At 43.6% G+C, this 16,237-nt stretch overlaps 1 protein-coding gene across 1 annotated transcript in view; it reads right to left on the reverse strand.

The window, feature by feature from the left end:
- Window positions 1–1,790: 1,790 nt before the first annotated feature.
- SGSM2 (small G protein signaling modulator 2) overlaps window positions 1,791–16,237 on the reverse strand; it is a gene marked incomplete at its 5' end in the record, with an annotated part of 52,707 nt that continues 38,260 nt past the window's right edge. The window contains 12 exons of the mRNA XM_010289769.1: window positions 1,791–1,879; window positions 3,270–3,437; window positions 4,669–4,765; window positions 5,805–5,914; window positions 6,407–6,489; window positions 7,737–7,861; window positions 8,539–8,943; window positions 10,070–10,252; window positions 14,239–14,367; window positions 14,820–14,965; window positions 15,416–15,480; window positions 16,034–16,184. Coding sequence (XP_010288071.1) covers window positions 1,791–1,879; window positions 3,270–3,437; window positions 4,669–4,765; window positions 5,805–5,914; window positions 6,407–6,489; window positions 7,737–7,861; window positions 8,539–8,943; window positions 10,070–10,252; window positions 14,239–14,367; window positions 14,820–14,965; window positions 15,416–15,480; window positions 16,034–16,184 — 1,751 coding nt within the window. The remainder of the gene's footprint in view (window positions 1,880–3,269; window positions 3,438–4,668; window positions 4,766–5,804; window positions 5,915–6,406; window positions 6,490–7,736; window positions 7,862–8,538; window positions 8,944–10,069; window positions 10,253–14,238; window positions 14,368–14,819; window positions 14,966–15,415; window positions 15,481–16,033; window positions 16,185–16,237) is intronic.

Raw genomic sequence — 16,237 nt, forward strand, 5'->3', positions numbered from 1 at the left:
CTGATTTTAAAAGCTCATGTGGGCTGATCTAATTCATGTAAACTTCTCTGAGCAACCTGGTCTAGGGGAGATGTCCCTGCTCATAGCAGGGGGGTTGGACTAGATGGCCCTCAAAGGTCCCTTCCAACCCAAACGATTCTGTGATTCTGTGGAAAGCATACAGAGTTTTTTTCTCTGCAAGGTTCAGTGGAAACAAAGCTGTGAAACCCTGTCTGCTCTGAAGGATAAAAAAACCCCAAAAAAGCAGAAATACAAAAATTCAGATTCAAACGCGCTCTTTTTTTTTTTTTTTAATCACTAAGGTGCTAATGGCAAAAGGTGGAATACTTTGGAATACTTGAAGTGCTAAGTCCCCAGATTTTCTAGGAGCACAGGTCACGAGTATCCATGAAATCTGTGGCTAACCCTATTGGCAAAAACCTGCTCCCTCCCTCCCTCCCTCTCTCTGGCTGACACAGAGATAGATTTTTACTTAGAAACAACACGCACCCTAGAAAGCAGGTAGAGTATACGTGACAATTTTATACAGTGTGATGAAATGCTAGGACAGCAACGGTCCTGTTTGCAGCTCCAGGGCAGAACCCCAGCTGTCAACTCTCTCTATGCAGGATGGGGTGAAACGTCTGCTGCTGCTTGAAGCATGCGGCCAAGCAGGAAAAGAAGTGGCACGGAACTTCCACGGGGCGCGTGGACAGCTCTACAAACCAGCACAGCGCTGCAGCAAAGCGGATCGGATCCCGTGCAACAATTTCAGCTGCTTCATCTGGCAAGTGCCGATACCTGCGTGAGTAGACGAGCGCCTCTTTGTGTTCACAGGATCCCAAGGAAAGTCCTCCCGGAGAGCTCTGCAGAGCGGGGAGCAGGCAGCTAGTAGCATGCAGTGAGTGATCTGGAGGAGGCGAAGCTCTGCTGTGTCTGCTCTGTAACGTAGGATCTGAACTTCACGGCACTCTGCACAGACGCACAGAGTGCGGGAGCTGCCAACGTGAGCAGGGGACCCGTTTCTGTGTGCTAAACTTGTTAACCTGAACTACATTAGGCAGATCCTGTCATCTGGGAACATTTGCAGAGTAAGTCTGCAAAGTAAAATGAAGGCATGTCTAGGCCATGGAGACTCAACAGCGTGATAGTCAGCAAAGGCTAACTGATGCATTTAGCTAACGTTGCCAGATCTTCACTGCTCACATTAACCATGTTATTTAGTTTAAGGCCATTCTCCTGGCTGGTAACCTTATTTACTTTAATTGCTGCAAATACTCTGCTCGATACAAATCCAAATGTTTTAGCAACAGGAGCTCATGCGCGTTCTCTTCCATATTCAAGGCATAGACAATGAGTTCACAAACATGCTCCTCCAAGGACCCAAATCAATGCTTGCAACACTTGGGTGAGTACTGGATCCGGCCTTACCTCCATGGAAGGTTCTGGCAGAGCACACAACGTGCATCCAGGCTTTAAAGGTGCAGTAAGTCAAAACAGAAATGTTCTAGTATATCAGATCCCCCCTTTTTAATATCTCAAATATGTAGATAGATGGTCTTCTAGAGAGGGAAGTAAGAGAATGCAAAAACATTTTGTCTAGAAATACAAAGCGAGTGTAACAAGGACTATCAAACACAAACCTTATCTGGTGAAAGAAAAGTTCTGTTTTTAAAAGTCTGTTACAAATCTCTTCGATATTTATTACATTACATGGAAGATGCAATTAAAACACCGTTTTGAAGTTACAGTGCAAGAAATGCTCCATCCGATAGCTCACAACAAGGCCCACAACGACAGTCTGTTCATTATCACTTATTTTCAATCAGTGTCTGCACTTTGTAGACAAGGTCTCTTGCTATCCTCAGAATTTCCTCGGCATTATGATGCTCTGCCATTTCTAAAAGACACAGACAAACATTCTTAACTGTCAGTGGCAGGAACTTTTCTGCCCTAGCTTTGATATTAATGTAGCATTAGCATTAATTAATTAGTGTAACATTAGCAGCAATCCAAAAGCATTGCAGGGGGTTAAGGGTTTGTAGTATTAAAGATAGAATAAGTGGATGATTCCCTTGGTGCTGGAGGTCCTGGAGTCAAGATCTAATCCTTCTGGTGTCTGTTCTCTTGTTGCAGAAATCCCAGTGCCCTGTGACCCCAGATCAGGAATGGGGGAGCTGTACCTGCCTGTGAACAACCCTCCTGAGGTCTCCAAATGTAAAGCTGAACTCAACGTGATCAAAAGATACCTCTGCAGGCAGGGGCTACTGCTGGAGTGTCTGGGATGCACGTGGTAAATACAGTTAAGGGCTTCATGTAGATGGAGGGATGTGGCCACATAGTCCACAGAGACGTCTGCACTCTGCAGCTTGAACTAAGATCAGAAAGTAGCTCTCGACAGACCCAAATCCTCAGTTCCACAATAAACATTTCATTCAGCTTAGGCAAGTGCTGGGGTTTTCTTTTGTGCGTTTTTTGAGGTGTTTTTTTGGCGTTCGGTGGGAATTTTTTTGAGGGAAGCATTAATGTACAGCTTTAGAATAAGAGTGGCTGAGGCAAAATCAAAACCAAATTTGGGGCTTCTGCAACAGATGGCTGAAAGCCACAGCACTGATAATTTAGTAAATTACTGTGATTACACAAAATTGTTTCCAAACTTCTTAAAATATCCTAACAGGGAGCACTTGTTTAGGACTGACTTGCATTCTGCAGCCACGAACAGACCTAGCTTGCTTTGGCAGAATACTTTTTCTCTGGCAGTGCATGCTGGCTGGCGTCTACGGACCACTATGGTAAGCAATCAGCCATGGAAGCAGTCTGGGATATTTTGTGTGAACAGTTGCTTATATGTTTCAGCCTCAGCAGGGTCCAGCCCTATTGGCAGGAATGACTCTGGCAATCTTAAAACTCATGAGAGACTTTTGTAAAAAATTAAGCGACATTTTAGCACCTCCCATTAAACCAAGGGCAAAGGGTCACTGTGGCAAATCTTTTGAACAGAAATTGTGAAGCTTGCTTTGTGGTACAAATTATCATTGGCACTGAAAAAGCCACCATCTTCCGTGGTCCACCTAGCTCTTAAGACACTGTTCTTTCTGTGTGCCAAGTCAGATCTTCAGGAAGCACATGAAAATCTGGGCTCTTCATTTACATGAAGGGGTAAGAGATTCAGAGCTTAAAATGACCAGGGCCTTGTCACGGCAGCAAGAACACTGCACAACTGCAGACAGTCTGAGTAAGGGAGAAGCAGTTGCTTTTTATCAAAATGCTCTCTTAAAAAAGTCTCTTACCATTAAAAAACTTGATGATATCAGTGAAGTCCATGTTGTTATCACGGATAATCTCTCGATAAACTTCCACAAGTGCTAAGGCAATGAAAAGGACAAAATGTTCTGAAGAGATGTGCTTTGCTGCCCAAATAACTTCCCACACTGTAAATACATCCTCGTACAACAATTCTGAATGGGAATAAACATTACAAGAGCATCTGATTATTCAAATTGACCATTTCCCCCTCTCTAACTAATGTCTTACAGGCCTTATGCAGACATGAATAGTACTTGACGACTCCTCTGCTTCCTCTCCCCCAGCCAACTCCTGCCACCTACTTGTTACTTACTTGTGCAAGTATGGCAACAGAACCGGGTTTAAAGGAAAATTAAGAAAGGACGTAGGTGTGGTGGTGCAGACTCGACCCCAGGAAGATGCCTGAACTGCAGTAACCATGTGATAGCAGCACAGGTAGGCCCGTTTATTCTAGCTTGGGCTACATGGCAGGCTGCAAACCTGAATGCGTACCCAGGACCTCCTTCTTGGCTTTGCAGTGGACCTATGAGTGCTAAAGCTCTGGTATTTTTAATTGGCAACAATTAATTGTATAGCAGATGTGTGTAAGCTAGGTCTACACATGCCACAATTCAGATATGACCCATGGAAGCTTCATCTTCTTGAACCATATAGGTTCATCTTCTGCCCAGTCTGTGACAGTGAGGTCCAGGGGACTGGGATGTGGGGGACAGGCAGTTCTCTCTGAAGGAGTAGATAGGTTTACTGTTCAGTTAAGAGTCACAATTCCTCCCCCCTCACTGTCAGATAGTGGCTCATAATAAATAGGTGATGGAGTGTATCATCTCCCTCTATCACCTTTGTGCTTTAGGGTATTTGAGAGAGGGGTGTCTTCTTTTGATTCTTGCAGATCACTCTGTAACTCAACAGAGCTACTGACTTACCCGATAGCAAGATGGGTCTCTTGACTATAAGCAACTGCTTCTGTTAGGGTGGGTGTGCTTGTGCTGAGATCCTGGGCTGCTCCCACAGTATATAAAGTACCTCACTCAGCAAAGTACAGCAGCTCTTGAGCTATTGCTGAGCTGCTCCTTGTTATCAAATGGATTAGAAAGGAGGTATCAAAGCTCCAAAGGGGTGTGATCAACTTGGGATCACCTTCTTGAGCAAACGGGCATTTGCGCTGAGCAGAAACTTGGCTCCAACCACGTTATCAGGAATTTACAACACTCCTTTCTAAGCTTTGACTTCATTCCGGTGCCAGTTCATCTCTGGGAGCTGCATTAGCTTTCCTAGCTACACACTCTCTTGTAAGCCTAGCTGCAACTCACCATCCAGACATTTAGACCAAAACACAGAGCTATTCACAGTTTTGCGCAACTCATAGGCACAGAACATTATTACCTCTTTTGAAGTCAAGCAGGAACCAGCGATAGCAGAAGTAAAAGTGAGTGTAATCTCCATTCTGGTGCATCAACTCAAAAAGCTCTGAGTCTAGAATCTAAAATACAAAACATAAGCTGTCAGTATCTTGTCTGAAAGTAGCCAAGATCAAAGGTGTTGGAGTTTTTGGTTAAGACTTCATGCTGCTCTTTATCACCCAATGCTGTGGTTAGGCAGAGGAGCTGCTTAGCACAGATACGTCCTTTTACTATGTGTTTGCAAAATGCCTGTCATGTGGGTGTCCTGACACAGACTGATGAGGAGAAGAGTTACTGCTGTGCAGGTATGAGGTGACAGGTCAATCTTCACTGTGATTTTACAGGTCCAAGAGGGAAGTCTTAAATGTCTAAGTACATCTACAGTCATTCCTCACAGATGTCGTCCTAAGGGCTGCTGGATAAGCAGGGTGGCATCCTCCAACCGTCTTGCTACTCAATAGAAACACTGCAGCCATATGTTCGTGTGCCTGCACTTGCCGTGCTGCCCATCTTCTTTGATGACTGACCTCGAACCAAATAATGGCTTATCCTGATAGTTTTCACCCTTCTTTATGCTAATCTTGCTCAGGTGCCTGGTGCTTTCCAGAGTGGAATGTCTAGGCCTTAAATCTGTCCCAAAGAATCCTGTTCAGCAAGCGTCCTGTGCACATACAAATATAGCTATGGTCTGTTTAAACTTATAAGAAATTAAGTTTGTGCCAGAAATATCAGTGTTTTCTCTTCCAAAAACCAGTGAAGACCAGATCTTACTGCTGTTCCTCACTGACTTCAGCTAGAGCTAGACTGAGCCATAAATGGGAGCCATTACACTGTGTAGCTGGTGTGCTGGAGGCCGAAGTTTGGGGGTTTGTTTTGTTTGTCCAGTTGAGACGAATTCACCTGCTCTAATGCACACTCTTCATTTTGACAGCGAGTGCCGTCCCTTGAGAAATCAGTTTGGGGCTGCATAAAACAATTCTTATCCTCCCCAGCTCTGAAGTACCAGATGACTAGGAACGCCAGTCATTGGAGTTCCTGCCCTTCACCGTGGCATCAAGCTAATTCTGAGCCTTTGCCACAACCTCGTCTTCTTTCAAATAAGATTAAAAAAAGACTTACTTGGATTAGGGACCGCATGTTGGCAAAGTGTGTGTCCATAGCACCTCCATTGGGGAAGTTCTGGCTCATCCTCTTCATCAGGTGGCTGAAGCAGCTGTAAGCCAGCTGATCTGCAGGTACAATGCAGAACACTTAGTGTTACTAATTGCGTGACTTCCTTGAACCAAAATAACGTACTGCAGGACAAGGGAAAAACAGGGTTTTCCCTTTTCTGTTTCCTAACCCCATCACCAGCATTCAGATGAAACAGAAGACAGTACCCGACTCTGGACTGTTTTTACCGGACATTTTACTCTGGACCATATTTCGAAAGAACCCAGCTTGCAGTTGAGTTTTCAGCTTCAGCAACTGCAGGAACACAGCTGCTTTGAAAATGTAGTAAAATTTCATCTTGAAGTTTGTGAGTGAACAAGGAATCCCCAAGGTACGAACAGTAGCCATTTCAACAATAGCCACATGTAGCGAAAATAAGAATCAAGAGCTGCAGGTTTGATTTTCCTGGTGAGCTAGCCCTGGTTAATGCTTACAACTTCTGACACAGCATTTCTAAAGGAAGACCTCCCTAAAGACACCAACGTGTTCCAAAAGAAAACCCTTCCTACCATTGTCAAGTATAACCATCAAAGGAGCCAGGAGGTCACACATGCCTTGAACATAACCAACTTCTAGGTGCTCCCAAACATAACTGCAGAAAGAAGAACACACAAGAGATAACAGGATTAAAAATCCTCTTGCTGCATGGTGGCCTCAAAAATTTGTCTTACACCTAAAATACAACTCTTTTTTGGAAGCTTTTAAGTGTCTTGTTCTGGAGTGCTGTAAAAGGTAAAGCTGGAAGTCCGGAGAACTACATCAGTTCAAGTCTTCCAACACACTGGTATAAAATGATGAGTATTTATCCTGTTTTTTTTCAGGGTAATTCCTAAAGGCTCTGTACACAATCCGTGATGAGGACAGAGCAGCATGTGAGACAGGAATCTCTCCTGTAATAGGACTCTTGCTGCAGGCTCTTCATGTGTTGTGAAAGGGTAAAAGAATGTGATCAATTGTCTACTTATAGGATGAATTAACTAATACCGAACTTTTCTCTTCCTGTTCCTCAAAAGCTAAATATTGCACCGAAGTGTAATTCGATTATGCCAGATCAAATCTTAAGCAGCTGTTGAACGTGTGCATCTCAGAACTTTTTGACACTCCACATTCTAGAGTATATCACAGCCCTGTATTGTTTTCTGCTTGGATAGAGAGGACCAAACCTTACACACATGGCTTATCAATAGTTTGTGAAAAAACAGCTAACAAAAGTGTAACAGTCTAGGGAAAAAAGCCCAGATTTTTAAAAGGTACCTGTTTTTATTTTGGCTTTTGTTTTCTTTTTTCCCGTAAGTGTAATCTTGCTATGACACTTTCTGCTTAGTGTGTTTAGTTTAATAGCCTTCATGGCAATTTGCATTCCTAAAAGTGAAAGACAGCTTTCTATTGATTCCAGCTGGTCTCGGCGGTCAAAGATGCTGTTTTAATTTCGTTTTGTCTTGAAGATGTAGTCTGTCTGTCTACTTAGTAATGTCCCTCAACACTATATTTGGGCCCCTCACAATTCTTGTCGTCTTTATGGCGCACCATTAGAGCATGGATACATTATCTTCGTCAGTAGGAAACCAAAGCTAATAGTATAGCTAGAGAATAGGTCAAGGTGACTGATAGGTTCGGTCTCTTGAGGTAGAAAAAGAATCTTCTCAAGCCTGCATTCCAGACTTGGACCACATATCACACCCATGCTCTCTGACCTACCACCCTACCTGTTCTTCCTTCTTGCAAGTTTTTTTAAGTTCATTAGTGAGAATTTTTATACAGACTATTATTTTCTTATTATTATAGTTTAGGGATTATGACAGAAGAGTGAAAAGTAGTTCAGTTTACAAGCTGTATTACCTGCACATGACATTTCGCAGTTTCTCCAGGTTATCAGCAGTAAAATACCAGTAATTCCGATCACATCTCTGGACATCTTTATCAATTCTGTGCAAATTTAAGGCAACAGTGTCCAATAATTCTATCTAGAAGAGAAGAGTTTTAGTTAGATCTGCTGAGTTTAGAGTATTCATAGGACTTGGTGGCAGATTCACCAGAAGTAGTACAATTACACTTTGGGCATATGAGAGCATCTAAATACTTGATTACTGTGAAAAATCCCAGGTAAGATGCATAGAGTTTCACTGGTAAATGTTCCAAACCTGTCCTGTTTCCAAAGGGTTATTTCTAGTTGAACAACTTCAGCAGAGACAGAGGGGCGAAAACTCAACTACTAATCTGTTGACAGAAACACTAACAGAGATAGTGGAGTCTTGAATCTAGCTTTAAGTTGTGGTTCAATTTGATTAAGTGTGGGTTTTAGCTTGAATTAAATGACACTGAAATCTTACAAGTGGTGTGTCGTCCACACCCTCATACCTCCCCTCAGCCCCCAGAAATTTTTAGCTGCTAGAACTGTACCACATTCTTTTCCTTGCCCTTCCACTCAAAAAAAGACCCAAATTATTCTTGCTGTCTTATTTCCAATCTAGCTCAAAATCCAGATGAAAAGATTTGGATGAAAAAATTCTCAGTTATCGTCCTACCACCTGTAGTTCTAGTTTGGGAGTGTCTCTCATTAAATCCTATCTGAAAAAGTAGAAGTTTTTGCTAGAAAAGCAATGCTGTGCAGAGTGATGATGATACTTATGTTGTGACCTACTGTGTAGGATGCAGCGCAGACAGAAGCAACATCCATTAAATAATCCACCTGGGAACACAGCTGCTCTTCTGATACAGAATCCTGAGACTGCAGTACAACCGCCTTGGCTTTCTGCATACGTGATGTGTCTGGATCAGTCCTTTCCAAGTCAGTGCTAGCTTCTTCTTCAGCCCCATCTTCAAAGGAGACACTCTGCCCGTCATCGATACTGGACAGGATGCCCGAGGCCACGGAGTAGTTTCTCGAGGATGGCAGCCCAGAGTCGGGGGAGTCAAACTCAACGGACTGTTGCTCTACGGCAGCTACTGCTGCTGGCGTGTCGGCAGACACCACGGTGAAAGTGGGGTCGTCCTGACCTTTTGAGTCCCGCTCTGCTGAGTCTGTTTCATCTACAGAGATAAAGACCTGGGGGTGGGCAGTGGAGAGAAGATTCGGATAAAGCAGGGGAGAACAGAGAAGCAAGAAACATTAATGTAGCAAACAAATACCCAGCCACAAGAGAGAAGTTACTACGTACTCAGTGAACAAGATCACTGATTAATAGAGCTTCCCTGCATGCAAATAGTTGAGAGCTCCTCACTCAGTCTTTTTACTGAGACTGTAATTCTAAAAATAATACCAATTTACAATCTCCTATCTGTCTCCTATGATGATATCCTCTCCCTTTCATAATCTTCAATTAGAAATACCTTAAGCAGTGAAGCTTCCCTACCTGCAACATCAACACCAAAAACATCTGGTCATTGCAATATATCTTTGAAGAAGACCAATATACCTGAGGCCTCCGACAATCCAGTTCAGATACTGCTGTTTGAAGTCAAGACTGGCCTTCAAATTCTTTTCACCATGCGACCACTTTGTCTCTTCACTTGCCAAAAAACTCTTTGTTCAACTATTTCAAGTTCTCTTCTCTCTTACCTTCCTGAAATCAGTTAGCTAACTGTTTGAAGTCTGCATAAGGAATGGATGCCCAGAGACACTTCTGGCACACACATGCCAGCTCTCCTGTCCAACGATGTGAAAAGAAACCCCTTTCTTGGTTATTCAAGTTACACAGGGGTTAATTCAGTCTGCGTTTCAACTGCTTAGCATCTTACCTTAGATTGACAGAAGTCCCCTCTCCCAAAATAAAAACCACACCCAACATGTCAATCAGGGACATGACAGAATCAAAACTATGCTTTAATAGTAGCGATCTGCTCTATGCTGGATTTGAATAAAGGACCTACAAGTAAGAGATCTAGAAGGCTATTCCTCTACTGAGAGAAGGATCTTCTATAGTAGGTGAACCTTAAAGCCCCTTAGGCAGGTCCTGCTCAAGAGCAGCTACAGACGACCCAAAATACAGACCTGCTCTTAGCTCTATAACAGAGGCACTACAGCTTCTGTAGATTCTGTACAGGATTCAAGTAGCTCCAGACTGACGGAGCTGTGCTAACCTACGTCTTTGCTTCCCTGGGCTGTACCTCTGCAAATGCCAATCCTCCCGCAGTGCCCCCTCCATAGGGGTGAATGGGAAGGGAGTACCTACATCGTTGCTGATGGTGGAGTCCCTGTGAATCAGCCGCTGGACATGGCTGTCAATGCTGCTGCCCGACGAAAACTTTGCCAGCGTGGCAGAATGCGATTCTTTCTCTCGCTGCTTTACAATGACCTCACAGGCTTTCCACTCAGCCATGACCTTCTGATACCGGAGAGCAATGTCTTCATCCACCTGCAGACAGACAGATCCTGAAATACTGGTCCTCCTTGAAAGACAGCATTAACGATGAGGGGAAGCAGGGAGGGAGAGGTCTAAACCAACTGTAATGTCTCAAACCGAAAGCATGAAGGATCCTGAAGCCCTTGCTAGAGTGCACATCCCTGTCACTGAGAGGTGCAACGACTGGAGTGGTAAGATGTTGCATATTTACTGCAGGGAATAAACTATCACTGTAGATATCAGAAAAGATTCATAGGAGCATGCGCGTGCACTATTGACAGCACTTTAGCATTGTTCAGGAAGGAACAAAAGATGTCACTGGCTTTCGTGTGAAACCTCACATAAGTCAGATGCAATCTGACGGAGCAATTGCTGCCTCTAACCGGATTATTCCTAATTTCATTACACCTCCTTCCCAACTTTCTGTATTCCAACTCTAACATAACCTTTGCAATGAACTCCACGTCACAGGTTTATAGACATCAGCCTGTACAGAGTTAGGTGCTGGAAGAGACTCCTGAACAGTCGAAATCCCAGCTCACACAGCCCAGTCTTGTGGCTGCACTGCGCATGGCCAGATCCAACCATTCTGGTTCCCATAGTAATAAAACAGATTTTTGCTGCTGCTGGCTTCCTTTGTTGAACGACAGGCACAGAAACCCCCTTGAGCTATTAAGGGACATGTAGTAATTTTACAACTCTGTCATTTGTCAAGAGCTGAAGAGAAACCGCAATTGTGAGTTGGCTTCAGGCTCTGGACTCTGCTTGGCTGGAGTTGCTACCAGAGCGTTCATTGCTAAGAGCTGTAGGCTATTTGTCACTTGAGGTAGCTGTCGAGTCATAAATCATAAAACACAACGGTTAGTGGAAGGCTGGAGGACAGCCATGTTTGGGAGTGCCCCAGATACTGATCGATGACTGTAAAAATATCATCAGAAGGCAAAGATGATAAATTACCCGTGATTACTTACTTCCACTAAGGACACAGTAGGTTTCCTGTATGTGCAAATATTATGACTGTTTTCATGTAATTCATTTAATAGACTCTTGCATTCAACGGTAAGCTTTAGACTCCAACCGCACATTTCTTTGAGGAGCTGGTTACTACTGTTGTTTACTACTACTGTTGAGTAGCTCATTAGAATTCCAGATAAGGTTTGGAGCACCCCTGTATGGTACAAACTCGGGGCGGGGAAATTTCCTGTGGGAGCTTGCATTCTGCAGATCAGATCTTCTATACCTTGCAATACATCTTTATGAATTTATTGTAATTCCTATTGTACAATTGGACTCAAGTATTTATGTCTTCTTGCCAAATCTCTTGTGTTCTAGCTGTATACATGCGCATGCCCATTGAAGCTGGGGCTAGAATCCATGAGTTGTGGCTCCAGATCTCCCACTCTGAAACTTAACTATCTGGGTCCTTTTTTCAGTTCCAGACATACCATCTGTTTCTACACATGGATCATAAATCTGATGGTTCATATACCTGTGGAGAACAGAGACAGCAAAATGCAACCTATGCAAGAAATCTCCAATATCTGACATTTCCTGAAAATCCGAGTTAAAAAAAAAAATTAAAAAAATGAATGGAGCACCAAATGCAAATGTAGTAAATTCATCTGGAAGTGCTGCAGTTTAGCCAGATCACTGCTGCTGAAGCTCTCAACCAAATTCATCGAAGTGTTTGGAAGGGCCCTCCCTTTTTCACCAAGACAGTAAGAGTTAAGGAGCCAGTCCACATGGTGCTCTAGAAGGACTTGTTTTCGCAACTCATGCTGTATGCAAAAAAAGGGGTAACTGAACCAGTGTCCTCGCAGAACAGACGTAGTTTCCAGCAGGACTACGGCAGTGTATCTGCCTGGCTGGATATCTGGATTTGCTTCTCTTCTGAGGCAGCTTGCCTGGCCTTCAGGAGCGAAGGCAACCAGCTGGACTTGCTGCCCTCGGTCGTTTCTGAGGTACTTCGTCTTCTTCCAGTGCTGATGTCGTGGGAGGACAGGAATTTGCCTCAGCAGTACTCAGCAGAACATTCCTGATGTACATACTATAGCTACATTAGACATTACAGAAAATGCTAAAGATAAATACCCGCAAAGATGACTGGAATCAGGGTGAAGAATTGGGATTATGACCCAGTTTGAACAGTTAAGGGGTATATTTCTCCATCCATGTTTAGAACTAGTTTATAAAGATTAGTGTGAAGAAAAACAAGTCAGATTGCTGCAGCAATTTTTAGTAAGAAGAATGCTGCCTATAAAGTGCCCACTGTTTGCATGATAGCTCATTTTTCCATTGCAAGGCTCTAGGTCAGGCCACCCTTCTGATCTGCAGGTGCTCACAGGTCTATAAACTGTCCTTTGGGATATAAAATAATCGGGAATTATCAAATGCCAAGTATTTTTATATATAAACTATTCCTTATCCATTTAATCCAAAACTAGATCAGCTACTGCATGAGTGCTACCGCCCTGGCAATAACACAAACAGAAAAGCAGATTAATGTGTTAATTATATTCCAGGGCAAACCTCATTAATGTTCTAGACAGTTGAGCAAACATTGGGGTGATTCTTAATGTCCATTAAGGCAGTGTTTTACCAACATACAAACCAGACCTTACCCACAGGGCAGTGTCCTACTATAGTCCTATAGCTCCGCGAAGGAGAACATCCCTTTCCTCAGCAGTCGAGGAGTAAGACCAGCGGCACTGTTGGGGTTTGTGATGGCGGACCGGTGCTCCCACTCCATACGAGCCCAAGAACTGCAGGAGACCTTTACACTAGTGGTGGCGCTACCCGATCTACTCATCAGAGTAGGCCTACACTTAAGTTCTTGCTCTGGGCAGGATCAGCTCTACAGCTGCATTATGGTATGAACCTGAGCCTACTGCACATCACCCCGGGGTAATATATGAGCTTTGGCTCAGTACTGCAGTAAAAATGCCACGCAGCATTCGTAACAGCAGCTACGTTGGATCAGATAAAGGCTGGCGTAGCCTAAAGGCTCCTCGCACCGTATAGGAGCCTTTCCGTACTCCTATACGGAAAGCATAGAGGAGTACAGCACTGGAGTATTGCTGTATTTTCCTCAGCGCTCTGGCTTAGGATCACATCCAGTTTCTGTTCAGTAAGCGTAGCTGAGCGAAGGCACGACTGTCTGCCATTTTGCCCGGCTCTGTTGCCAACCTGGTTTATTATCAAGGCACTTGCCCAGTAATTACAACAAATGAAAGCACTCACCAAAGTAAAAAGTTGGTCTTGCTAAAAGGGAGATAATATAACTAAGAGATGGGCAAATTGCGGTTTCATTAATGGAAACGATATGCTTAATGCCACGTTTCAGACTGCAAAATAAGGCTGTGACATAACCTAGGCAGTTATTCACTGATTAATGTTAGCATCAGCATGGGAGATGTTAAGAGGAATAAAGTGTCGTCTGAAATTGCATCTTGTGTTTTACAGAGGCACATCGTATTTAAGTCTAGCGAAAGCATAACAAACGTACAAACCAAACCTTCCTCTGGATATTTTTAGCCCCTATACAGTAACTCCAAGTGCCCTTCAGGAGGTACATCTGGGCTGCTCACAGCCCCAACACAAGTCAGACGTGCACATGCAGTATCATGTAGATAAGCTAGTTATTTCAAAGAGCATTTTGAAGTATAACTCAGCCAACACACCATATAAAAGAGGGATGACTCAAATTACTACCCAAACGTCAATGCCTCCTCACTGTGTGACAAATTTGCAAAAATGGGATTTGCTCAGGGCAAGTGCACGTCACGGGCAGAGGCTGAATGCAAAAATCCTGACCTCAATAAAAAACTTCCCTTTTAATGATTTTTTAGCCATGATAACATGATATCATAATCCCTCTACTAATGTGTCACTCTTGTTTTCAGTAGCATGTTTCCCTTAGGAATATAAAAAAAAAAAAAAGTTTTTCTGCAAAACCTATTCTGCAAATATAATTGAAATCCCTGGAAAGTTGTGCTTACCTGGTCCATTTCCTTTTTGGCCATGCCGAATTTATAGTGACCCAGCAAGAATGGCCATACTTCCTTTCGAATCTCATGCTGTACCCCACCGTAGTAAACTCTTCTTAGTAATTCCAGTTCCTTGTAATTCTACAGCAGTCAGGAGAAAGAGGTATTGAAGGTAATACGTCTTTATTTTCCTCGGGCACGCACATACAAACTTAATACCAAGTATAAAGGCAGTGAAACGCACGCACGGCACAAAATAAATTTTGCAACTTGATGCACGCCTTTAGGGGCCCAGCTCAAAACCAGTCTCACATAAGTTGCCATACCTCCCATGAAAATAATCTGACTTTCGATAGACTAGAATCATCATGAGAACAGTTGCTTTGATGTTAATTGATATCTTTGCCATCATCAGAGATGCAAAGGGTAAAGGAGATTGTAAGAATCAGCTCGCTCTCCCCAGAAAGAGAAGCGACCCTGTGAAGATGAGAAAGGACCTATAGTTGCTGGGGCCAGTCCTAAGGGATGCCACGCTCCCGGCAGCTGTGCCTAGGAGCTAGTGCAACGATGGTAACGGTACTCTTGTTACCTACCTTCTTGTCCTTCTGGTACTTGCTCCACACCTCTTTGGTGAGGCCTCCCGCAGCGCTGGACGGTTTGTCAGGGGGGACGATCGTGTGGTTCACCAGGGCAGACAGATGCGTTCGCACTGTTGACAAATGGCGGCAGTAGGCAAGCCCTGCGGTTGGGGCAGGAGGGGAACTTTTAAATGAGCAATACCTAATATCAGCATCCCCTTTTTGAAGATGAAGCTGTGACATTTTAAACCTGCCACTAATAATCGTATATGAACTAAACCTGCATTGTACAGTATAAGAACGAAGAATCCCAACAGAGCCAAAGGTTAAAGAAACCTTACACAGACTAGTAAAACTCAAGTAGAGTATTACATTACACTGTAAAACTACATTCTGTCTTCACTAAGCATCAGTTCTGCCATCGCTATATGCAAAACCCACAAATAATGGAATTACGGAGCTCTGGCACTTGAGTCACGTCCACCTCAGTGTCCTGAGGCGATCTGACTCGCAACAATACATTTGGGTTTGGACTGCCTTCTAAAAGTGTGTGTTTTTAGATAAGCATATGGCTACCACAAGGGCTGGATAGAATAATAACTATTGCTTACATCCATAAAAGGCTCTGGAAACTATTTGCCTCTTCATGCTTTCACACAGCATCTTTAACGGAATTCTGCGGAGACACATCAACAGGAACATGACAGGTCACGGGGACAGAGATCATCATGAATTTCATGCTGATCCCTATGACCTACACATAGCAATTCTTTCTCTGCACCGAGATTTATTTAGCTAAAAGACAACAATAATGAGAAACTACACTTTCTAAAGCATTTTCCCCAGCAGTATTTTGGCCCAAAACGGATTCACCTGGCACATTCAGCTACAGCTGCCGCAGGTGCATTGTAAAGGTCTTGTCAAATTAGATGAACTGTTGCCCTTCACTGTAATTGTTAACCACTCGTTACAGAAAATGCCTCCAGAGCTGAATTATATTAGACAAAAAAACAAGTAGCAATTTTTCTATCAAACGCGACTTGAGAGTAGTTTAATAGGTTAGTTTTAATAAACTAAATTTCTTGCTGTGTAACTCCATCTTTTTCTGTTAGAAACTACTTGAAAAGTGTTACTCTCCGTCTCTGGTGCTGCAACCAATAAAACCTCCCCGCTGTTAGCCGCGGCATGCACAGAGTCTCCCAGGCAAGCTCTCTGCACAACTTGCTTACCGGTCGTGGATGCAGTTGCAGCAGCTGGGAACATCGTAGGGAGAGCTGCCCGTGGAACAGGAGACACACGAGGAGCCTTGGCTGCAGCGCTCCAGCTGCCACGAGAGCAGGTTTGCCCCGAAGCCTTGCATCTCTATCATTTCACTGGTGTCTAGGAGAAAACCCAAACAAACAGCAGGCCATCAACCTTTTTTCCTCTTTCAC

Source organism: Phaethon lepturus, unplaced genomic scaffold, assembly GCF_000687285.1.
Source record: "Phaethon lepturus isolate BGI_N335 unplaced genomic scaffold, ASM68728v1 scaffold49616, whole genome shotgun sequence".
Taxonomy (NCBI): Eukaryota; Metazoa; Chordata; class Aves; order Phaethontiformes; family Phaethontidae; genus Phaethon; species Phaethon lepturus.